The sequence below is a fragment of the Athene noctua genome, chromosome 17 (assembly GCF_965140245.1).
Source record: "Athene noctua chromosome 17, bAthNoc1.hap1.1, whole genome shotgun sequence".
Taxonomy (NCBI): Eukaryota; Metazoa; Chordata; class Aves; order Strigiformes; family Strigidae; genus Athene; species Athene noctua.
This window is the reverse complement of record NC_134053.1, coordinates 9,708,125-9,730,386: the sequence shown is the minus strand read 5'-3', so window position 1 is coordinate 9,730,386 and position 22,262 is coordinate 9,708,125. Positions and strand designations below refer to the sequence as shown.

General features: G+C 37.2%; 1 protein-coding gene across 2 annotated transcripts in view; it reads left to right on the top strand.

The window, feature by feature from the left end:
* The window catches only part of LOC141967421 (septin-2), a 40,483-nt gene extending 20,170 nt beyond the window's left edge, over positions 1–20,313 (top strand). The window contains exons 7-12 of one of the 2 annotated variants that reach the window (XM_074921200.1): positions 676–777; positions 1,591–1,736; positions 2,747–2,830; positions 3,832–3,889; positions 10,947–11,040; positions 19,156–20,313. In XM_074921200.1, the coding sequence (XP_074777301.1) occupies positions 676–777; positions 1,591–1,736; positions 2,747–2,830; positions 3,832–3,889; positions 10,947–11,015 (459 nt within the window). In that variant the 3' untranslated portion in view covers positions 11,016–11,040; positions 19,156–20,313. The remainder of the gene's footprint in view (positions 1–675; positions 778–1,590; positions 1,737–2,746; positions 2,831–3,831; positions 3,890–10,946; positions 11,041–19,155) is intronic. The other variant, XM_074921199.1, reaches the window with a different exon arrangement.
* The last annotated feature ends 1,949 nt before the right edge of the window (positions 20,314–22,262 follow it).

The following is a 22,262-nucleotide window of genomic DNA, read 5'->3' as shown; positions in this document are numbered from 1 at the left end:
AGTGGACAGACAGTTGAGCTGCTGTTCGTGTTTAGCCATTTCTGATTTTGCAGATTGTATCATAGATTACAAACAGTTTAATTCAGAGGTAATCTCAGCAAATGTTTTGACCTTTTAAAATGCTTGTTAGTAGCTCTTAGAAAAGAACCTCTGTAGTTAGCAAATCTCAGGAATGTTTTTAAAGTACTTTTTTTGCAATAGTAAAATAAAATCTTTAAAATCTGATCAGGTCTGGTGTAGGCTTCCTTCCTTCAATTTAAGGATGTGATTGATTTCCCACTTAGTATTCCTTTCTTACATCTCAAAACATGTAGGTTGTTTGCTGAGTGCTTTTATACCTTGTATTGTTCTTTCCAGGATATTTATGGATTTGAGGTTCAAGTCTCTGTTGAATGAAGAAAAACTGAGAAATACTGGGGTTTTTTTCTTCATAGGCAGAATGAAATGAATGCCATGTAAGATAGTCTCTAGGACACAAACTAATTCAGTAGTACATAAACTCAAAGCATAAGTAGTGGCAATTTCTGCTAATGATTTTTTTTCTAAGCATTGTTAACTACTTAAAGCAGAAAAACATCCTGAGTTTTCTAGATATGCAGGCTATTAAATCAATTGTAAATATTTTTAATTTAATACCTCTTCAATGAAATAAGAATTTTGTTTTGCAAACTTAAGGTTCTGGATGAGATTTCTGAACATGGCATTAGGATTTATCAGCTCCCTGATGCAGATTCTGATGAAGATGAGGAGTTTAAAGAACAAACCAGAGTTTTAAAGGCAAGTTTCACTCCTAATTTATTATTTTGCTGCAGTAGTTCTTCAAGCCTACAGTGTGCTTAAAAGTACTTTATTCTTTTATAACATGTTGAAAATTCAAACTTTTTTGAATGTTGGCTCTGAATTATAATAATTTTTATTCCAGTCTCTGTGTGATCAGAATTCCAGATGTAGCGTGTAGTGACTTTCTTTTCTCTTTTAAATGTAAGCAGCTCTTCACAAAAAAATTTTATGTGCAGTCTGTTTTCTGACTCAAACCTTTTAACATGCAAGCAAAGAGAATGTGCGCATGTTATGGTTACTGTACTAATTAACAACTTTCCTCTTAGAGCAGATAATTAAGGTTTTACTGAAATCACTTCCTCTTTCTGCTATGATACTTTCAAAGGTGCTTGAAGAGTGTATCTGAAATGCTCTCTCTAGCTACTTTAATCTGTATCTGAAGTCTGTTTCTGTTGGCCGTTTTCCATGCATGATGTTATATCAGATGACACATTATGCCCAAACTGTACTTCAACAGTCAAGTGTTCCTAAAGCAAAGCGTCATTTCCTTTTGTGCCTCTGTTAAGACAAAATGATCCTAACAAAACTACAGGTGTTAATAATGAGAGATTTCATTGTGTAGAATAGGATTTATTGGTTTTCTGATGTGGAAGGATTTTAGTAGAGTGCATTTGTCAGCATTTCTTTGTCCCCCTCTCCCATCTGTTACTTAAAATTCTTTGTGCTTTCTTTAAGAGAAAAAACAAAACACATAAAAAAAGAACCACTCAAAAATCAAAACAATAACTTGTTCTGCTCTGTCTCAACTAGGCTAGCATTCCCTTTGCTGTTATTGGATCCAATCAACTTATTGAGGTGAAAGGGAAAAAAATCAGAGGCCGTCTGTACCCCTGGGGAGTTGTTGAAGTTGAAAATCCAGAGCACAATGATTTCCTCAAACTGCGCACAATGCTGGTGTGAGTAGTGGTAAAATTATCCCATCTACTGTGGTAATACAATTGATTCAATGATTAGAAAGTTATAAGAACATGAACTCCTTAATTCAACAGTACCTCTGATAGCAGGGTATAATGGATTTTTAGCCCCCTGCAGCTTGTTTTGCAGCCAAAATCCTCAGATCTCTGACTTCAGAAAATATTTTCTGTATTATGTGAACTGATTTGAGAGCTTTATATATGAAATTGAAGTTTTCTTCTAGTGCAGTGGGTGGGTCAGAGAAGCTTTTAAAATGTTACTCAAAGGGATTGATTAAACTATGAAGAGGTAAAGCTCAGGGTTTTTGGCAGTATAGGAGGTCCTATGTTAAATACAATACCCCGCCCTTTTACGATTTTAGCTGATACAGATGTTCTGCCTGTGTAGATGGTTTTAAGCTTTTTTTTTTTTTTTTTTAAATGATATCTTGCTATTGTTGGAATTCTGTTGTGCATTTCCGATTTCAGTCTCTACTGGGCAGGGATTGCCCTCTGCTGGCCATTGGTAACAGGCATTTTTTTCCTTTTTCTTTTTCTTTTTTTTTTTTTTTTGACAATTGGAAAATGTTAGGCAATGTCAGCTGTTATGTGAGCCAAGTAGCTCCACCTAGTTCTCAGTTATAAATTATACTTAATAGCACTTAAAAGACAAAAAATACTTCCGGAATTAAAGTATCTTTCTGATTAACTGTTTTCACAAAGTTCTTAACACTGCAAAGACTGGTATATACAATGAAGTAGTTAGTGAACAAGAGGAGGACAGCATACTTTGGGTCTTCGAAGAATATTGGTAAGAGTGCACTTAAGCATGAATTAAAGACCAGGAAGCATGAAAGCAGAGTTCTGGCTAGCTTTTATGGCAGGCTTGGTCCGTAAGGTTTATTTTTCCAGTGAATACATCATTCTATAAAACAAAAATAGAAGATAAAAGGATGTTTTTCTTCCCTTTGACAAGAAGGACAAAGTGTTCAATAGCTCTTTGCATGTTCTAGAACACACATGCAGGACCTGCAGGAGGTGACCCAAGACTTGCACTACGAGAACTTCCGTTCAGAGAGGCTAAAACGAACTGGCAAGTAAGTATGTGTGTGCCTTTGGGCTCTGCTGCTTGTGAGTCTCTTCTTTTTCCCCTGTGACATTGGACTCAGTCTTCCTTCTAACTAAACTGTAACTCATTATTTCTCATGAGATTTCAATCTATGGAGTTACTGAAACTTGTATGAAACTCTTCCTGAAGAAGAGTAGTATCTAGTGAAGTGCTGTGCTTAGAGACAAGTGTTCTTGGTTTTGTATCCATTCTCTTTTCTCTATGCTTCTAATTGGAATGTGCATGAAGTAGTGGGCTGCAAGCAAGATAGATTTTTAGTTTTTTTTTTTTAAATGATGTCTACTTGGAAAAAATAAACTCTAGTGGGTATATTTAAATACGCCTCAGCCTATTTGTATATATAGGATGTTGCTTCTCCAGTTATTGCAGGGCTGCCATGGTGGCTATTCTCTTGCTCCTGCACGTATAGCTGTAGAGAGAAGTTTAGACCAAACAATCTTTTTTTGGTAATGTGTGTGGTTTGGGGGTGTGTGTGTGCATGTTTTGGGGTTTTTTTGTTGTTTGTTTTTTCTTGGTGAGGTTTCTGTCCTTGGCAACTTAATGCAAAAAATCTGCATCTACCTGTGCTGCATCTTTTTTGACAGCAAGTTACTCTTGTTTCCACTTGTTCTTTAAGTATTCAGCTAAGCATTTTGATCTTAAGGAAGAAAGGAAATAGGCTACACAGCTTTTTAATGGTTGATTTTCATACTAAATAGAGGAGGAAATCTCTTGATTACAGTAAATGGCAAAAAATCCCCATAGGAGTTAAGAAATCAAATTTTAAGAAGTGAATAATGAGTCTGAGGTAAAGATGGCATTTTACAAAAGGAAAGCATGGGCTTAATGTCCTAATTTCCCCTGTGTGGAAGCATGTAGCCTTTTTTGTTGTTATATTAGCTGAAATACAAGCTTTGAATCTGTTCTTGGAGATCTGTGTCTTATGCCACGAATGTGGGTTTGGTTTTGTTTTTTTTTTTTCTTCAATAGGCCTGTTGAAGAGGAAGTAGTAGACAAGGATAGAATCCTCCAGCAGAAAGAGGCTGAGGTAAGAGGGAACTTCTAAAACTGTTGTTCTTTAATATAACATGCTATGTTACTGTTTCAGTATTCTATGCCAGGTACTACCTATGGAGTGTAAGACTGGAGTTATGAAAAATGACAGACCTAATCTGAATATACAAATTTCCCATAGACAGTGTTTTGTTTGTAGTCACTTGCATACTGTGCATGGCAGGTAGCATGTGGACTCTTGGTTGTAGGCAGGGTATTTATTACTTCTGATTTGCATGATAATTTTTCATAAGGATAGCTGCTGGTTTTAAGTATTGAAATCAATTTATGTTTGTCAGCTACATATGTTGCTTTAAAGATAGTATGTTGGAGTAAACTGATAGTCTAATGTCATTTCAGATGTGCATGGCTTACTACAAGCATGTTACCAGTAAATTTCTTCATATGTCTTGTGGCTATGGAGTAGAAAAAGGTTGTTGAGTCTTAAAAATTCCATGATATAATTGTGTGTGTTTTTTAATCTTGACTCGCAGCGAAATTTACAGTATTTCTGTTGTACCAGTCAATTTATGGATTTGGTGGTTTTGATCTCTGACTTCTTACTCTGGTTTCAAGTTATTACTAGGCCTTTCAACTTAAAATTTTTATACTAAAGTTCCAAAGATTCAGAGATTTCTACCCTAGTATTTAATTTCAAGTAGTACATTGCCAATGCTTATGACTGCTTGCATTGTGAAAACTTAAGACTTGCTGCCAACTGGAAGATAGTGTATTTTCTGTTTATCCTTCTTTTATCCAATTCGTTTTGGATCCAAGTCCATAAATGCAGGAAGGCATGATTTAGAAGATCGATGTGTATATGCACTGATTTGGAGTAAGAAATAAAAAACCCTACAAGCAGTTTTGTCTGTTTCTGAGGTGAAAGATTCAGACTCCCATACATGGACATTTTTGAAATACAGTTACTTCAGTCTGTGCATTTGCTTTTTCCTTTATAGCATCCATATTTAAAAATAGCTAACCAGGGTTAGCTATTGGCTAACACTGGCATGTTGACATAAATAGCAAAAAAATTTTCCTAAAGGGAAATGTAAAAGCAGCTGATTATCACCATAACTAGTAGTTAATAACATGAAGTACTGGAGATTAAATGAGCTGCATCTTTCACTGTATAACTTCATTTCAGCAACATAAGCGCACTTGATGGCCATGCATTTACAAGAGTGGAAGGTCTGCAAGTGTTCTGTACACAAATCAACTGCCTCACATGTGCTGATGTGTGTGCAAAACAGCAGTAGACTGTCAGCTGATAGCCAGGAATGTCAAGAGTGTTTTTTTGAAAATGTTTTGTGAAGTTCCTTTTTCTTTTTTTCTTAATGCTTCCAAGATCCAGGCAGTAGACTTAGAGAATTTTGTCATAACTGTTTCTCCTGTTATTGGAACTAGAAAATTGTGCATGTCTAGTAGTTAAGTAGAAACATGGGTATCCTTGTAGAACTATTTGTCTTAAGGCTATGTCTGAAAAAATTCTCCCATAACCACTTCCCCTGGAAACTGTTGATATGGCAGGCACGTTATTATATACTGGTCTATTCTGACCACTCTGTGTGAATGTATATGTAGTGTATATATATAAATGTATGTAATAGGGTTTTTTCTATAATATGGCTGAAGGGCTAAAGTCTTAAATTTTTGGAGGATTGTCTCGCAAAGTTTCCTCTGGGACTAATCATCTCTGGGTAACTGCTGCTGAAGTTGCAGAGGATTAGGTTAGAACTTGAAAAAACAAATAGATTTTTAACTTCTGGGTTCTATTGTGCCAAAGAGATCAAGAGGCTTTGCAGAATCTTCTGTAGATAAGCTGGTATGAAGTCCCTTCATCTCCATATCATCCCTAAGGTTCAGACTGGGAAAAATCTGGGGAAGAAAGAGGCACAGAGGAAATGGGCTTGCATTCCATGGCCTTCGAAGAGAAAACAAATATCCATTTCCCCTCCTGTTTTGCATTCCCATCAGTAACGGTGCTTGAAGTTCTATTTACAGTTTTGTGAGGTTTATATAACCTTGGAAGGAATGAATGCTTGGGTTAGTGCCAGGATCATCTTTATCAAGGCATCACTTCTGCTAAATGATCTTTTATTATGCCAAAGGATGTGGTCCCCAGATCAGCAATTTGGAATTGCTAATCTGTCATTTTGGATTTATTGCTCAGTCTGGTTGTGATTTTTGCTCATTTGCAAGTGATGACCTGTTTTTCTCAGCTGGGAAGTGAAAATAAGAATAAAGGTATCCTTACAGTAAATATGCTGCAGTCAAACTGAAGAGAGTTTGTAGTGTTGTGTCATACTCTTCCTACTCTGCAAATATCTTACAATAAAAACCTTATAAAGTTTTGAGAGGCAATACTTCCAGAAAAATGTTAAGGCTATGATTACATGAAAACAGCAAGGAGCAAACTTCCTCTGTGTGTTTTTCGTTTTTTTTTTTTTTTTTCTTCTCCAGTGAGCTACCCTTAGACTTGGGCAAATCCCTTTGGTCCACTGTCTTAAGTGGAGCTGATCAGCAGTAGGCTGAGTATAGTAGAATTAATTGCAATGTTGAAATTATTTTCTCTCTATCCTTCAACTTTCTGAAAGTGTTTAACCCTTTATAAGACGAGATGAGGTACCCTGGTTTAGTGTGGGAGTCAGTGAGGGAACAGCCTGCAGTGGCACAGCTGCCAGGCCAGAGTCTAGCAGCAGCCCTGCGGGTAGGTGAGGATGTGATGATGCTTATGTGTGTGGGTCACTGCCTGGTATTGCAGGTATTTGTGTAAGTGTTTTCTTGAAAGATAAGGTGAAGACTTTTATGTGAGAGGCAGCATGACTGCTGCTGAAGGCCTGCAGACCTGAGGGAAATAAAAACAGCTCTAAGGTTTGTGTTGTGCAATGCTATTGCCTAGTGCAGGGGGAGGGAGGCATCCCTTTATGCAAAATGCTTTAGATTTTCTCTGTGAAGTGATGTAGTCTCAGTCCTGGGAGAAATCATGAGGAGAAAACCCTTAGTAAGCAATTAGCAATGGGAATCCCTTGGGAGCTTGAATGAAGAACAACTTTTTTTTTTTTTTTAATAATTGCTTTTTTTTTTTTGTCCTTTTGAGTTCTTTGAAGGAGCAATGCTTGCTGCCCACTTAGTGCTATGGCCATAGTGACTTCTTTATAATGTCAGTGTGTCCTGTGAAAGACATCTCAATGGTAGCCCCTTTTCTAGCATAGTAACTTTGTCAGGAGTATTTTTCTTCAGTTAACAAGATTAGTTGTACTCTGTGGTATTGGAAGTATTTTTAACCAACAGCAGCTGCCATGGGAACATCATGGTGTACTAGAAAATCCATAGTCTACAGTTTTCCATCTTGCCTTATTCTTGCAGCTTCTTCCTTTATGAACTTTCTTATTGAGAGGCATGGGCAGAAATCATCATACTTGGTGTGGGGAGGGGAAGTGTGGAAAGTAGATATTGTTCAGTTTTTAACATTTTTTCCCCTGTGATATCTGTACAGTTGTCACTGAAAAGCCACTCACCTTGTTCAGATAGGAGTGGTACTTTTGTTATTCTGTGCAAAACATACTACAGATGAAATCTCGTAGGTAAAGCAGGATCTGTGGCTTCCGTTAATGGCATGGAAGCTATTAAGAAGCTGTATGGTTCACCTTTAACTCTGTAACCTTAACTCTCATTTTAAATGTTTGTTTCCTTTCTGTGTTGCTACAGTAGTTATATGTAGTTGGTACCCAATAGTTGCATGATGGTTTGAATTAAATTTTAGTCCTGATATAAGTAAACTAGGTGGAGTTTATACCAAGGTTAAGCTTACTCTTTTGACTTTTGTTATCTGGGAATTCACAGGAATTATTTATTTTAACAGATTTCCAATCATTGTTTCCTAGCTTCCTTTTCATCATGTGCATCAACCCTATGCTATCATGTTACAGTATCATTTCTTTAGGGGATGAACACAAGTTCCCTGCAGGATATATTAATGCTGCTCTTACAAGTGAGAGGGTTTGCTGCTGAGCAAGATCAGAGTGATTTTATGCCCTTGATGCTTGCAATCCTCAACAGCGAAGGGAACACAGATGTTGATACGGCATCAGTTTCAGTCTTCTGTGTGATCTTTTACATTCACCTTTATTAACAGCAAGGCTTGTTTCTGCCTATGCAGTAGTCTAGTTAAGATTAAGACACATGAGTAGTTTTTACCTTGTAATGTGTAGGAATGGTTCTTGTGTCCTGTCCTCTACTTGGAAGAGGAACTGTGGAAGAGACTGATATGGTTACCACTTTAAGTACAATACAGCTTGATTCTTCTTTTTTTAATTTTGCACTCGATCTGACAGGATTCCTACTGTGCAAACCATTTCCTCTCCAATATATTTGTGTTCTCCCTAAGTTCAGTTATTACCTCTGACTTTAGCCCTGTAGTTATGTAGCCAGGTTTTAGTCTATGGTATCTGTCATTGCTCATAGGCTGTCTCCTAAGAATACAGTTATGAAACCAAGAGTTGTGAGTTTGATTAGAGCTCTTGAGAAGCCACAATTTTACAGCAGAAAGCAACCGTTCTGGATTGTTTGCATATCAAAGCTCAACAAAAACCAGAACAAAATGCTGATGTAGCCCAGGATGCAGTGGAAAAGATAGGTGTGCTTGAGTACCTTTTTTATATTCTTTGCTAACTTTCCTTATGAAAAGGAAGTTTTGGTAACTTCTTACATACTAATGTCCATAGGAGACAACAGTGTGCCTAGTTTTTTTAACAGGCTTTGTGCCTGAAAAGTTTTTTTTCTACAAAATTATGCTAATACAGCTTCAGAAACTTGCTGTTATTTAGCTAATGGATGACACTAACACATCACCAGTAGATCTCAAACACCACGTGAAAATGGAAAAAGAAAATCTTCTTATAAACTTAATGTTAGAGCAGAGTAGGTCTCCTAGTGCTTTTGCCCTGCCTTACATTTGAGTCATATACAGCATCTAATTTCTTTTGTGGTGTGGGCATATTTTTATCAATTAAGGTTAAGAAAATGCAAGACTCAATGCTGTATTGGAGTTTTAAAATATGATGTTGGCTATTAGCAGAATTCTGTGTTTGAGCAATCACCATAATACATGTGCAGCAGTATCTTCCCCTGTGATTACTGAATGGTTTCTATTTTGGGAATGTTTCATGGCTCAGCTTGGAGTGCTCTTGGGAAAGCTCAAATAGGCGAGCTTCCAAAAAGCTAGTTTTATTCTGATGGTAAATCTGCAGATAGGCAGTTCAAAAGACCAGGTGCCTTACATTTTTACAAGTTAATCTTTGAAACTTCTCTCTTTTCTTGGACCATGGAATCAATGAAACTCTAATTTCTGAGACTTTCTGCTTTTTTTTTTTTCCCCTCCTTCCTGCTGCATTATGCCATCTTTTTGATCAGAAGCTTTTTGTTTTAAGTGTTTAGCAGAAAGATGTAGATGGGTATACAATAATTATTACAGAGTTAGCTGTATTTCGTGCTGATCCTGTGTGCATCTCCTTTTGTCAGAGTGCATCTGTGCTGCAGTCACAGGAACCTGAAATAGTCTCTACTGAACCCTGTGCTGCTGCAGCAAGAAGATTAAGTACCAGTATATGAACCAGCTAGTTTTAGGCAAGCTCTGTTACCTCTGGTTGTGCTGCAATCTCAGTTTTTTACTCTTTAGTTACTCTGAGTTACTCTTCAGTTTCTTACTCTTTCCCAAATCTGTATCTGAGGCCAGGCAAGAAAAAGTGATATAGGCATCTACCGTTCATTTTTCCCTGTTCTGGGATGTTTCTTTGCTAAAAACAAAACAAAAAAATGCCTAAAACACAACAAAGCAGCCAAAAAACCCCTAAAGGCTCAACACTACATATCAGTAGTTAAGAATTTCACAGATTCTTTTGTCTTGAATCTGATAGATTAACTAGTATCACAGTAGCAAATGTGGTTGACTGGATGGAAATACAGTTTAAATAGTGCTTTTTGAGTTGAAGGGGTTCCCTCCTCCAATGAAATCAATTCCCTAATTACTTTTTTTCTACAGGGAAAAAAGCTGGATATATTAAAAACCGCACATTTATTCTTATAATAATGAAAATTTGCTATACAAGCCTCAGATTATTACATGATTTCCAGTTTGAGACGGACTCGTGTTTTATACAGTGTGCATGGAAATTGCAGCCTATTTCTCTTTTCCAGTTTGTAAGACAGGGCACTTGCAATTGTGTATGTGGAGCCTTCCCCACCTGCATCTGGAAGAAAATACTTAGTCATTTGTAAACCAAATGAGGTTTTTGCCAAATGAGGTATTTGCCTATACATTTTGAAAATCTGTATTAGTGTTTCTTATTCTTTCTTACCAATATTTATTTAAATTAATGTTGGGTTTTTTTTGGGAGAAAAAATGGGTTGTATATAACTGGTGTTTTGTGAGATGGAAATTAACTTAATAAGTGTCATAAGAAAATGCCTTAAGAAAACAGTTATTTCCAGGAAGAGTCATTGTTTAGATGTAAAAATATTGTTGCTTAATGTTTAGTCTCTTTCCAAATTTTGTAAACATCTTTCCGTTGTTTTTCTTGAAGTAGTTTTAAAAATCTGTCTTCATGTTCAGCTGTTACTGTTGCTAAAAATCTGGTTAGCCACAGAATGAGTATTCATACATGATATTATCCTTTGAGGACTTGTATCAGAACAAAGCTGCTTCAGCTCACTCAAGCACTGTATCTCTGTACACACCTAAGGGCCATGTTTTCTTTATTTTAGATTAAATGTTGATTCACAGCTTTGCAAACATAGCTATCTTCAAAAGAATTGAATTGTGTTGCTTAATTTTCATTATAGTCTTACATCTAACTTTCACAAAAGATTTGTAATGCATTAAAGAATCTGAGATGGGAAAAACAAAAGTATTCAGTTATGTGAATTAATAGAATGTTTCCAATTTATAAGGAGGCAAGTAGGTGTTTACCATGAAACAAAGATTTACAGCTTCCTGCTTTTTGGATTCCTCATTAAGTTGTCTTAAACATGTGGGTGTTTTTCTCTTACAGCTGCGCCGCATGCAGGAGATGATTGCACAGATGCAAGCCCAAATGAGGATGAAGCCTGGTGATGATTAAGATGCTTAACATCTGGATGCATCAGGTATTACTTTTCTGACTTGTTTACTCTTCTTACATAAGATTTTCACAATGGTTACTGTTAATTTTTCACTTTAGACTTGCTTTTACAGTATTTTTAGAAAAAATTGAGAGATGTTCTAGATAGACTAGAAGAAAAGATCTATGCAAATGTTACCTTTCCAGTTGTTTTTAAGACCTGTAAATGCTTATCTTTGGTGTCTTACTTTTGAATCATCTGGCTTTGTTTCTTTTAGCACAAGCTGCTCAGAAAATTAATTTGACTATATATAAACAAAAGTTAGAGTATTTTAGGGTATGTAGGCTGTTGAATTTTATATCAGTTTTTTCAAAGAACTAAATGAAATTCTAGACAAACTGGTTACGTGTACCGAATACATACTCCCTTGATGTTATATATATTAGGTGGGATCAGAGTGAGTGAAGAAAAAAATTCTTGTAGGAAATATTCATGCATTCGTCAGAATGCAGGTCTTCTGGTATAATTTTTCTTTTAAATGCAAGAATAAAAAAATAGAAGGATATGAGAAGTCTTGTTGCTTAATACTTCAGTTTAATACTCCAGTTGTGATTGCTGGTCTTCTGGAATGTAAAGCTTGAATAAAATGGATTATGTTATCCCTTATGACCTTGTGGCAGCTGCCAACATTCCAAGCCTAAAATAAGGAGATTTTTTGTTGCCTTTATTTGAACCTTCAGTCTTCCTGTTTATATTAAAAAAAGAAAAGAACACCAGAAAAGAAACCAAACAGAAGAAGAAGAAGAAAAAAAAGTCCTAAGGAATAAATTTATTCACTGGATTCCTACTTAAGCACAAGTTGATGGTTTTACTGGTATATTCACTATGATCTTTGAGTGAAGTAGTTAAGGGGAAAAAACTAATTCAAACTCAGGTTTCTTACTGTCACAATTCCAAGTCTTTCAGATAGAGGAGTCTTCACATCATCTCTTCCAACTTCCATCCTAAGATGTATTTTTCCCAGAGATGGAAATCTAAACACTGAGGATAATTTCATGGCTGACCATGCAGTGTATGTTATAGCAATGTCTGACAAAGCTCTCGCTTCCTCAGGCTGGTAATTATTCAGCCTGTTAAATATTTTAGTCTGAACTGAAGGTACCGTGGTGACTTTGTTATCCTACAGCCAAACTCTGACTGCTTTTGAAAATGGCTGTTTGATGCAGGAAACTTTATGCAGTGTAAATTATTATCACTGTTTTTTGCAAAGGAGCCCAATTCTTTGTGCATCTTACCAATCACATTTGATCACATGGTATTCTTTACACTGACACTCGGTAAGAAAAAAACCACCCTAAATCTAATAGGCTTGTCCGTAGTTGTTGCTTGCAGAGCACAGGATGGAAAATATTGGGAGGTCTTTCTTTGGTTTCTAGATACTGGATTTGCTGTGAGATCAGTATCTGAGGACTAATAGTATGCAGTACTCCCACTAACAGCCAGTAACGGCATCAGATTCCCAGTGTTTCACAGTTTCTGGCAATACTGGGTATGGTATTTATAAAAATAAATTGGAGCATGGTTTGTCCCAGACTGAATGTGCAGCCATGGACACATAAGTAAACAGAGTTCTGAGCATGGTCATGTGTGTTATTTTGTAGAGACTTTACATTGCTAATCTGGATTACATCTTGGACCACTAAATGTATTGAGCAGGAGAGTTTTGCAGATTTAACTATGTGTCCACTTGATCTTGTTGTGATGTAGTTTGACCTAAATCTTAAGAAAGTTAGCTGGTCTGAAATATTGAATGTGAACAAATTTGAGAAGGATTTGAATGAGATCTTCCTATGTGGAGGTCCCGTTGCTTCTTTGGAATCTGCTAAACTACATTTCTGTGGCTGCTGTGGAAATCATATTGTTTGACATACTGCTTTCAGGAAAGACTTTTGAACTTACTTTTTGTTACCCTTGAGATACTGATAGATAGACTTTTAGCATAATTTGTTGGCTAATATGCACAGTCAGAACTGCAATTGCAGTCCTGCTAAACTAGTGTTGCTGTGTGATTCTGTCAGTACGTTGAAGTGAATCCTCACCTAGAATTTAGCCTTAGGGAAGTTTCTCTCATGAATGTTAACTGACTTTGCAGTTTAGGAGGAATGACAATTTCAACCTCCAGCATTCCCATCAGATTTATTTGCTGTATTTTATTGAACTCACTATCTCCAGAGAAACCAGGAAGCTTATAATTAACACAGTAGTTAACAGAACCAAACTGCCAACAAATTTAAATATACTTGATATCAATCTTTTTGTTCTATCGAAGCTTATCTTGAGCATCTGTGTTTCTAGTTTTACAAGAACTTTAAAGGATCAACCGTGCTACTGAAAGCACGGTCTCTCCTCCTGTTGCTCTTTTGCACCCTTACTTTGTGCTGAGAAAAATAGTAACTTTATAGATAATTTATGTAAAAATAAATGGTTTCACTCTTTTACTTTGGATAAATACATATATATTGATTTTTGTCAGAAGTACCTTAGAAGTGTTTTCCTCTTCGTAAAGCACAGATACAAAGATGTTTTCAGATATTTTGGGAAAAGTATGATATAAATACCTTAATAGATAAAAGTTGGAGAGTAAACAGTAGAATAATGAAATGTAGTAATATCCAGATATGTGAAATATCCACTTCTGGTTTCAGATGTGTTTCAGGGTGGGGAGAAGATTGCTGAGTGCTTTGGGGTTTTCTGGAAAGTGTCTGGCATTGCATAATGATTAAGAAGTGCTAAACTCAAATCCTTGCCAAAAAGACTGACGAGTCTGTATTATCATAAAGCACTACACAGATGGGGTGACTGGAAGGTCTGGTTTGCCTGATCCCTTTTGAATAGGGACATCTTTAAAGGTTTTATGAAAAAAGCAAAGAGAGAATTTACTTCAAGCAGTTTCCTTTACATTCAAGACTAGAGTAAGAGAAGCAGAAGAGGAATGACAAAGGTGAAGATTATATACAGGGAATATATATGTTCAGTGTTTCCAAAGAGGATGGACAGATTTCTTGCTTTGGAGAAGTAGAAACCTGAAGAGAAATGTAGAGCACTAGTGGAGACTGGGTTAGAGGTAGGAAAGGAAGATGATTTTGCGAACAGTAGTCATGAGTGTGACAGCTGCAGTTTTTGAGTACAGACATACTTTACAAGATGGTGGTGATTAAGAACTTTTGAGAGCAGCCCTAACAAAGGTGTGTTGATGTACACTTTTGTCTGTTTTCCCTAAAGATTTCATAGCTTCTGTGTACAGACGGTGCATGTGGAAGTGTTTGTAGAAAGCAGTGAGAGCACAGCTAGACACCAGAATACTCTTGGAATATTCAGGAACAATCTTTTTACTCTAACTTTTGATATACTTATCTTACAAGTCCATGTGAAGCATGGTAAAGATTTCAAGACAAGCTTGATTTTTTTTTTTTTTTTTTTAGATTTTTTTGCTGCTGAAGTGTAAGACACTGCTGTAAAGTGTAGGAGCTTATTGCTTCTTATGTTTGACAGTTCAAATGAAGGATTGGAGAGGAAGGAGATGGAGGGGTGGAATAAGCTACCAAAAACTAGAATGACTTTAGTTTTATTTGGATACTCCAACACAAAATGCTTTTGAAATAAGCCTGCAGTAATTCGAACAGCATATTTTTTCTGAACTGGTCCATTTCAGATGAGCAATTATTACAAAAGCCGTTTTTTTTTTCAAATGAAATGGTTATTGATAGGTGTTCCTTCCCTCCTCTGTTTCTGGAAGTGTATCTCTTTGCAATCTGTTTTTGTTATTCTTAACAAATTATTCTTAATCTTGTTATTCTTACAAATCTGGGTTGTCTGTCTTCCACTCAGCTTCAAGATCATACTGGGACAAACCAGTAACAGAAGCGAGGCTATGGAAAACAAATATAGCCAGCTGGAAATGTAGTTATGGTTAAGGAAAAGTGTTCACAAAAAACCCCAAGCATCTTGCACTTAAAAATATCTGTAGGATGTTGAAAATTCTTTTAGTATAGCTCATGATTTCCACAAGTATTTTAAAACCTCCTGAGCTCACTAACACTGCTCTGATTCTTGATAAGAACAGTACCAAAGGCACCAAACAACAGCTAGTTCTTTCTGCCAGTGAACTGACATCGTTTAACAGAACAACACAAAGCATTGTCATAGCAACCAGCCTTCTAAAACGATGCTGCTGAATGCTGAATTGATTTGGTGAGAAATGTCATTTAAGGCAGTAAAGATCATGTTGTAGTTTTTGGCAGCTGAAATTGAGAGCCTAGAGAATGTGAAAATTGGGCAAATTTGTAGTATTTGGAACATCTGCCTGGTGCTGCCAGTGGATGTTTCTCTGGGTAGAAACTAGACTAGAAGAGCGCCATCGTTCTCCAGCTCTTCTAACTGGAGTTGTTCATCAAACCCCACATTGATGGGCTAGCACAAGTCTTCATTGCCCTTAGAGAGTAGACTTCTGACAAAAATTGTAATTTTTCTTCTGTTACTGTACAACTAAAATTCTGAATTTGTGTGACTCCATAGGTCCTTGAAGTTAACTTGTATAGAAAGATCTTGGCAGAGTCCTCAAGAACCACCTTGTAGCTGGTGCCCACCTGCCCTTGTGTATAATGAGCTAGGCAGACCTCAGATAAGAGTCGTGTTGTGACTTTTATTCCTTGATGTATAGAACAATAACACCTTCCTTTGAGCCTGTTCATCTAAAAATATTTTACATCTCCCTGTTAGTCCATACTGCTCTCCGTTGGTGGAAACAGTCATGTTCCTGGGTTTTAAGTAGAACATAATAAAAGATAATGTTGTACTTGGATTGTGACCTTGGCATCTCTGTGGCCTTTGACAGAAAATAAATTGTGCAACTCTTCCCGATAGGAAAAAGGTAGCACTTTGTTAAAATTGTAGTCTTCAAAGCATTGTACAGAAAAAGAAAAAAGTATTGTTAATATGATATGTAAATCTGAAGTATTTGGTCTGTAAACCTTGTAAACCTGTACCTAAATACTGTCTTTCTTCTGGCTCTTAAAGAATCTTGCTTGGATTTTTATTTGCCTGCATTTTCTGCATGCAAAACTTCCAGGAGTTTGTCAGGACTTAGTTCTATAAGGAAATTTCTCACCTAGAAGTAATAGTGTATCATTTCTAACACTGTAGGATTTATGCATGTTGAACAGCACATTCCTGCTGAGACCAATTTCCAGAACTGCTGTGCTTACAGAGGAGAGGAGAATGAAATGGTCCCCCCACCTCCCCAAAACCAACAAACTCTACTTTGCAGACTTCTGAAGGAATGACACAATGTTTGCAAAACATAAAATGAAAGAGATTGAAACACACAATAGCAAGTTTTTCTGAGATTTTCACATAACTACCCAAACTGTATCTCAGTAAACTGTAAATGGATTAATGTAAAATGGTTCAATTTTTGACAAGTCATCCCAGAGAATATGAAATAGAATATAAAATTCCTAATGGGTCACTGCAGAAATTGTGTGTTTCACCTGTTTTGTGAGGGAGTGTCAGGGGCAAGTGGAGATATATTTATTTGCTTTTCAGTAATGTGTTGATGCCTTGGGAAAGATGAAGTCCACAGTGCAGTGGCTACAGCGGCATTCTCAATTCTTGTGAATACATGCAGTAGCACCTTGCATTCTGCTTTTGAGAGTCTTGGTTACCCAGGAACGTTACAAATGACTTATTCCACCTCTGCTTGTATCTCAGAGACACACTGCTGTGTCCAATACAGTGGTTGGATGTGTGGGATGCAGGTTGAGGGGAGGTGCTTGCTGCCAGAATTTCTTGGATGTTAGCAGGCTTGAGGAGTGGAGTAAACAGACCTACCAAGTCCATGCCAAAGCTTGACACGGTATCATGAAAATGCCTCAGGCCACCTTTTGCTAAATAAACTTTTGTAAAGGAATGTTTCTTATAGTTCTGGAGCTTGGAGCCTAGTATGTATATGTGACTCTGTGGATATTAACCCTATTAGCATATTAAATTAACTGATAAACATTAGCAAGCAGTTCAGAGGCCAGTTTTGTAATTTAGTATATACTTGGCTGATGACATTTGCTGTGGGAAAGTATAAGGTGTTGCTACAGTCTAGTAAAAGGAAAAGGAACAAACTTGAAGCAGCAAAGTCAGCAGAGGGTGACAGAAATACCAGAAACCCAAAATATTAGGGGTGTGAGTGACAAAATAAGTCAAAACTAGCTAACAGTGAGACATTGACGTCATCCAATACCCTTATTCCTTTTGGAAAGATGCCATTTCTGAAAGTTCTTGCTAATGATTGGGTACTCAAAGGGCTGTAGCTACAACATAAAATGGGTGCTATTTGAAGAAAAAGAATTTAGGTCAGTGAGAAAATGTAACTACTTATAAGGCAAACTTCTCTCACTGGGAATTCAGAAGTGTACATGGAGAGATGTCAAGTTGCCCTGCATCAAACTGGTGTTCTTAGAAGCAGCTGAGGGGGGGGCAAACCCCTTTCTTCCCAAGGCTTTCGAAACTTTTACAGATGTAGGATGCTGAGCTCTCTGACCATGAGCATCAGGGGTGCAGATGTATGTAGTGCTAGTTATGCTACTTACTGAGAGAGTTTTGTTTTAATGACATACTGGAGAAACATATCATCTTTCTTGTATGAATTTACATTGCAGCTGGAGGCATTTATTAAAGCTGTGTATTGGTGAAAGGAGTACAAGGGAGTGTAAGGTTAGTCTAATTAGAAGAAAGGTATCAACCTAATGTATCATAAAATATTGTCTCATAAGGAGATTAGGAAGGAAGAACAGTGAAATGAATCCACACCGAAAATGCATAAACATGCTTTGACCAAGTATGTTGTATGTGTGCATAAAATGTGGATATTGTGTGGCTAATGCTGGTCACACAGCTGTGCTTATAACCTGAGCCTTCATGTTTATTGGAAATTCCAGTCCTTTTGTAAGTCTAAAACATCAGTTACAGTTTTCTCTTGAGGTACCTTCTGTAACAGATTAGAGTTAGGCAGGCAATGGTAGGAATTTAGTTTCTCTTTCACGCTTGAAGCAGCGGTGTAGCACAATGGGTTAATTTTGAATTTGAGTATTGAATTTGGCTAGCAACCTATGGACTCTGGCTTTAAAGCCTTAATGCTGGCTTCCTTGTCCTGGTTGTTATGGGAAGTGATGGCCTCCTTAAAACGTTAAGTAATTGTGTATTGAACAGAATTCCCACTGGGAATGGCAAAGAGCAAAGGACCCTGTTGTCAGCTTTTCTTCCTCCCTGTCCCAGCTGTGGTCAGCAAGTGTAGTCTGGATGAGTGTTGCACTGTACTTTACAAGTGAGTTAACACAATCGTGTTTTCTAGCATATTTCTTTGTTTCTATCCAGATGAATGTTTATTTTTTTCCTGTTGGGAATGAGTGTTTTTGGGACTGGAGAATTTGAAGTGTCTCACAAGTTCCAAACCTGACATAACTTTTTAAGCAGAGCTCAGTTTTCAGGGAAAGCTGGAATTCTGCTCTCTATGTAGCAGCCTTTTCTATTGGCAAGTAGTTGGAGATCTCCAAAACTGGTATTTATTTTTGAAATGACAGACTGGTATCCTTCCTTTCAGCTGTATGAGTACTGCTGTATGAATGCTTGGAAAAATCTATTTGCTCTCCTGTTTTACCACTGCAGTGTCATAAGACTGTGTGTGCATGACATTAAATTTGCTGCTTACTTTTAGCCCTCTTTAGCTGAATGGTTTTTGTTTTTCTCAGCAGGAGTGATGCTTCGCATAACAGGCTGAGGTTGGTTTCTTGGGTGCATTACTGCTGAGATGAGCTGTGACGCAGTGCTTGTATTCTTGCAGATAGAGGGGGGTGTGGGTGCTTAAAGTATGTTACCAAAAATAAATTCTCATGTGCTCTTATTAGACATTTGTGGTAAATATTTGGGGCCAAACTTCATCTGACTCAGCTGATTTAGTTCTAATGCAGGTCCCTGTGACATAGTAACTGAAATGCCCTGTTCCCTGGATTACACTGCTTTGCTCAGAGGGGCTCAGGCTGCCCCAGACACTCTGACAGTGCCGAGAGTTTGTCCGTTCTAATGCTCTTTGTTTTCCACTTTTATTCACAGCAGGATACAGTTCTCTAAGTGGATGGGTGCTCTGTTTGCTTTGACCCAGTGGTAACATTTGAATGCAAAAGCTGGATGCTGCAGATCAAGAACTGCGTTAAACACAAAGTCTGAAGATCGTGTTGTAAATCGGCTTATTTTATATATTCAATGTTAATCAATTTATATTGTATCTTTTTTGATTCTTTCGGTAACACTGTCTTCATACTTATCAATGTGGTTTTATTATCCTTCCTATACCTTTTTATACAGAAACTGATAGAGTATGCTGTTTGGACTAGTCATTGTGATGGGTTTAAGGAGTTAATTATGTATCTGCTAGGTTATTCTGAACAGTTTTGTGATTAATACTAGAAGACTTTGTGGCCTGTTTACAGTAAACGTATTTGTGTTTGCACAGTATCATAACTTTCACCTGCCATTTTAAGTCATTGTGTATCATATCAGTTTTTCATAACTTTCCCTGTGCTTTGGTTACTTTTGAAGCTTCATCTCTGGTGACTTATATTTGTGTGATGTATGAGAAAATGTACAGAACACTGATGATTCACCAGTGATGGAAAGAAGCTGACTTTTCTAAATCATCGTGCCTTAACATACCATAAACACTACGCATGCCAACAGCTTCTGTGGATGCCTCTGAAGATTTGTCTCAAGTATTGATTGCAAGAATTTCTGTCACAGGCATTTTTTATCTGTCAGCTGAACAATGGCATGTACTGAATTTTTTATACACCGTAACACTAATTTTCATTGAAGGTTTGTAATAAATTGTACGAATGTGGAAAATACTGAATTTTGGGTTGTTTTTTGGATTTGAGCTTTTTCAAGCTAACCTATAAAATGTTGTAATGGTGTTGTGCACAGTGCGTATTCAAAGGAATAGTAATAAGTACCCTGGGGAATGAAGGTGTTTTCTAGAATTTGTCTTCATACAAACTGCTTTGATTTAATTTCAAAATAACTTTAAAAGTGTTTTAAGTGAAAGGTAGCAAGACATTGCATCCACTTTTTTTTAGAGTTCACTAGGCACCTACTGACATCTTTTAGGTGAGTAAATAACTTGGAAAATCTGATTGCACACCTTAGTCTGTAAATTAATGTTCCTGTTTCCTTTATGTCATTACCAAGTGTATAGCTCTCTTCTGCATGCTTTTGTAGTCTTGTGTGTATTATATATGCATAAGCTGTTTTGCAAATATAGGATTGAGACACTTAATCTTCTGTACTAAATTGGGGTGTCTTTCATGTAATGATTAGCCCTAATTTTGCTGTCTAGCAATGAGTGTTTAATCAGGATAGGATTAACAAACGATTTGCATCGCAGGGCTGCATATTTGGCTTGTGTTTGGAGTTCAACTGCATAAAATGGACATTACATTGTTATCTCAGTGGCTGCTATAATGAAGTTGAAAGAAGAAATGGCGTGTCAGGTTTGTGTTCATGCAAAGTCTCTAGGTTTTATGAAGATTTGAATTGTAAGCATGTCTGTCAAGAGGGCCAAGGTGAGAGATTTAACAGCAAATATTTTCTCATAAAGTGTGTGCCGTTATGTGCACCTTTCTTGTTGTTTTTCTTCCAGAATTTTGTATCATATTTTGCAGCCGCCTTAAAATCATGTGCTGTCCATCTGTTCTTGTGAAAGTCAGAACAGCCACACCCGTCCTGAGAAACCAAGACTTTGGTTACATTAGTTACATACTGGATTAGCTCTCTGAACAAAGGTAACATGAAAGGTTCATCTTTCAAAGAAAACTAGGACAATGGGGAAGCAGGCTTTCAAAAGCACCTAGCCTTTAATTTTATTAAAAACAGAGCTTTTTTCTCCCTCCTGTTTTCAAGGCAAGGCACCTAAAGTCACTGTCACAGTTCTTGTGTGGGAAGCCTCAGTGAGCAGATTTTTACTAGCAGATACTGATTATCGATTGATAGTCTGTGCCTTCTTTGGGCTTGTGGATTCCAGCTGGAGCATTTTGGCTCAAAACCTAAGATCTGTTTTATTAAGTGTCCAAGAAGGGCTTGCGGTACTGCTGATACCATATGCAAGTGCTTTCCATTCAACGTCGGCTTAATTTTTATGCCTTCTACCACTTCTTTAATTTCTGATGTTTATATTCAGTTACATTTGAACTTGATTTTGTTAAAATATTTCACAACTTGGTGGAGGAATGTGTAGTTTGCTACTGTGAAGATATCTGGTTAGGGGACCCTAGTTTCTGACCTTGTGTTCCCACCCCCATTGGTGTTGGCAGTACCAGGGCCATGGAAGACAAGTCCCTTTCTCTGAATTCCAGCCCAGCGGCCTTCTCCAGGCTGTGCTTTCCAGCACTGGGACAAAATGCCCACATATAACTACTTTAATGACTGTTCAGCAGGATCAAGGAGCAGTTGACTGCAGCCCTTTCGGTCTTCATTAAATTTAAAACACTGTGGCAGACGATAAAACAACTCATGAAAGGCTGATGGGCTTGTTCGTGCCTTTAATTGTGGGGTAGAGTCTCTAATGGTCTGTGGCTCTCTAGCATTTAAAAACAAGCAAATATGCTGACAATTACCTGATTTATTTTTTTCTGATGCTTTGAATCAATGGCTAACAGTGAACTCAGGATGAGCTAATGGGGTTTTAAAACATATGTGCCTGGGATTGCCAATCTCTGGTCTTGGAAATATCTCCTTGTTTTGATATGAGGGATGTTTTGAATGAGAAGGTGAAAGAAATGGCAAGATAAATGCTCTGATGACTACAAGGATGTGAAAAGTTAATACTGTGACATCAGTGTCAGTTTTGTTCCAAGGCTGGGGAGTGTCCTTGCATTTGTGCAGCCATCACCACGCCAAGCTGCTCCAGTATTCAAAGGAGTTTCAAGTCTCATTATTTACCTGTCCTTGAAATGTGGAAGTCGAGGGAAGGATGGGGGTGTCCTGGGGCTTCGCATCCCACCCCCTTGTTCCTCTACTGTCGAGCTGAGGTTCCTACGAGCTGTTCATAAATGATGTGCTGCTACTGCTTTTGGAGTGTTTAAAATTCATTTGAGTCCTCTCCTGCCTTTCCTTAAAAAGCTATACCTAAAATACCTTTAGCTTTTACCTAAAATGACTCCCATCCA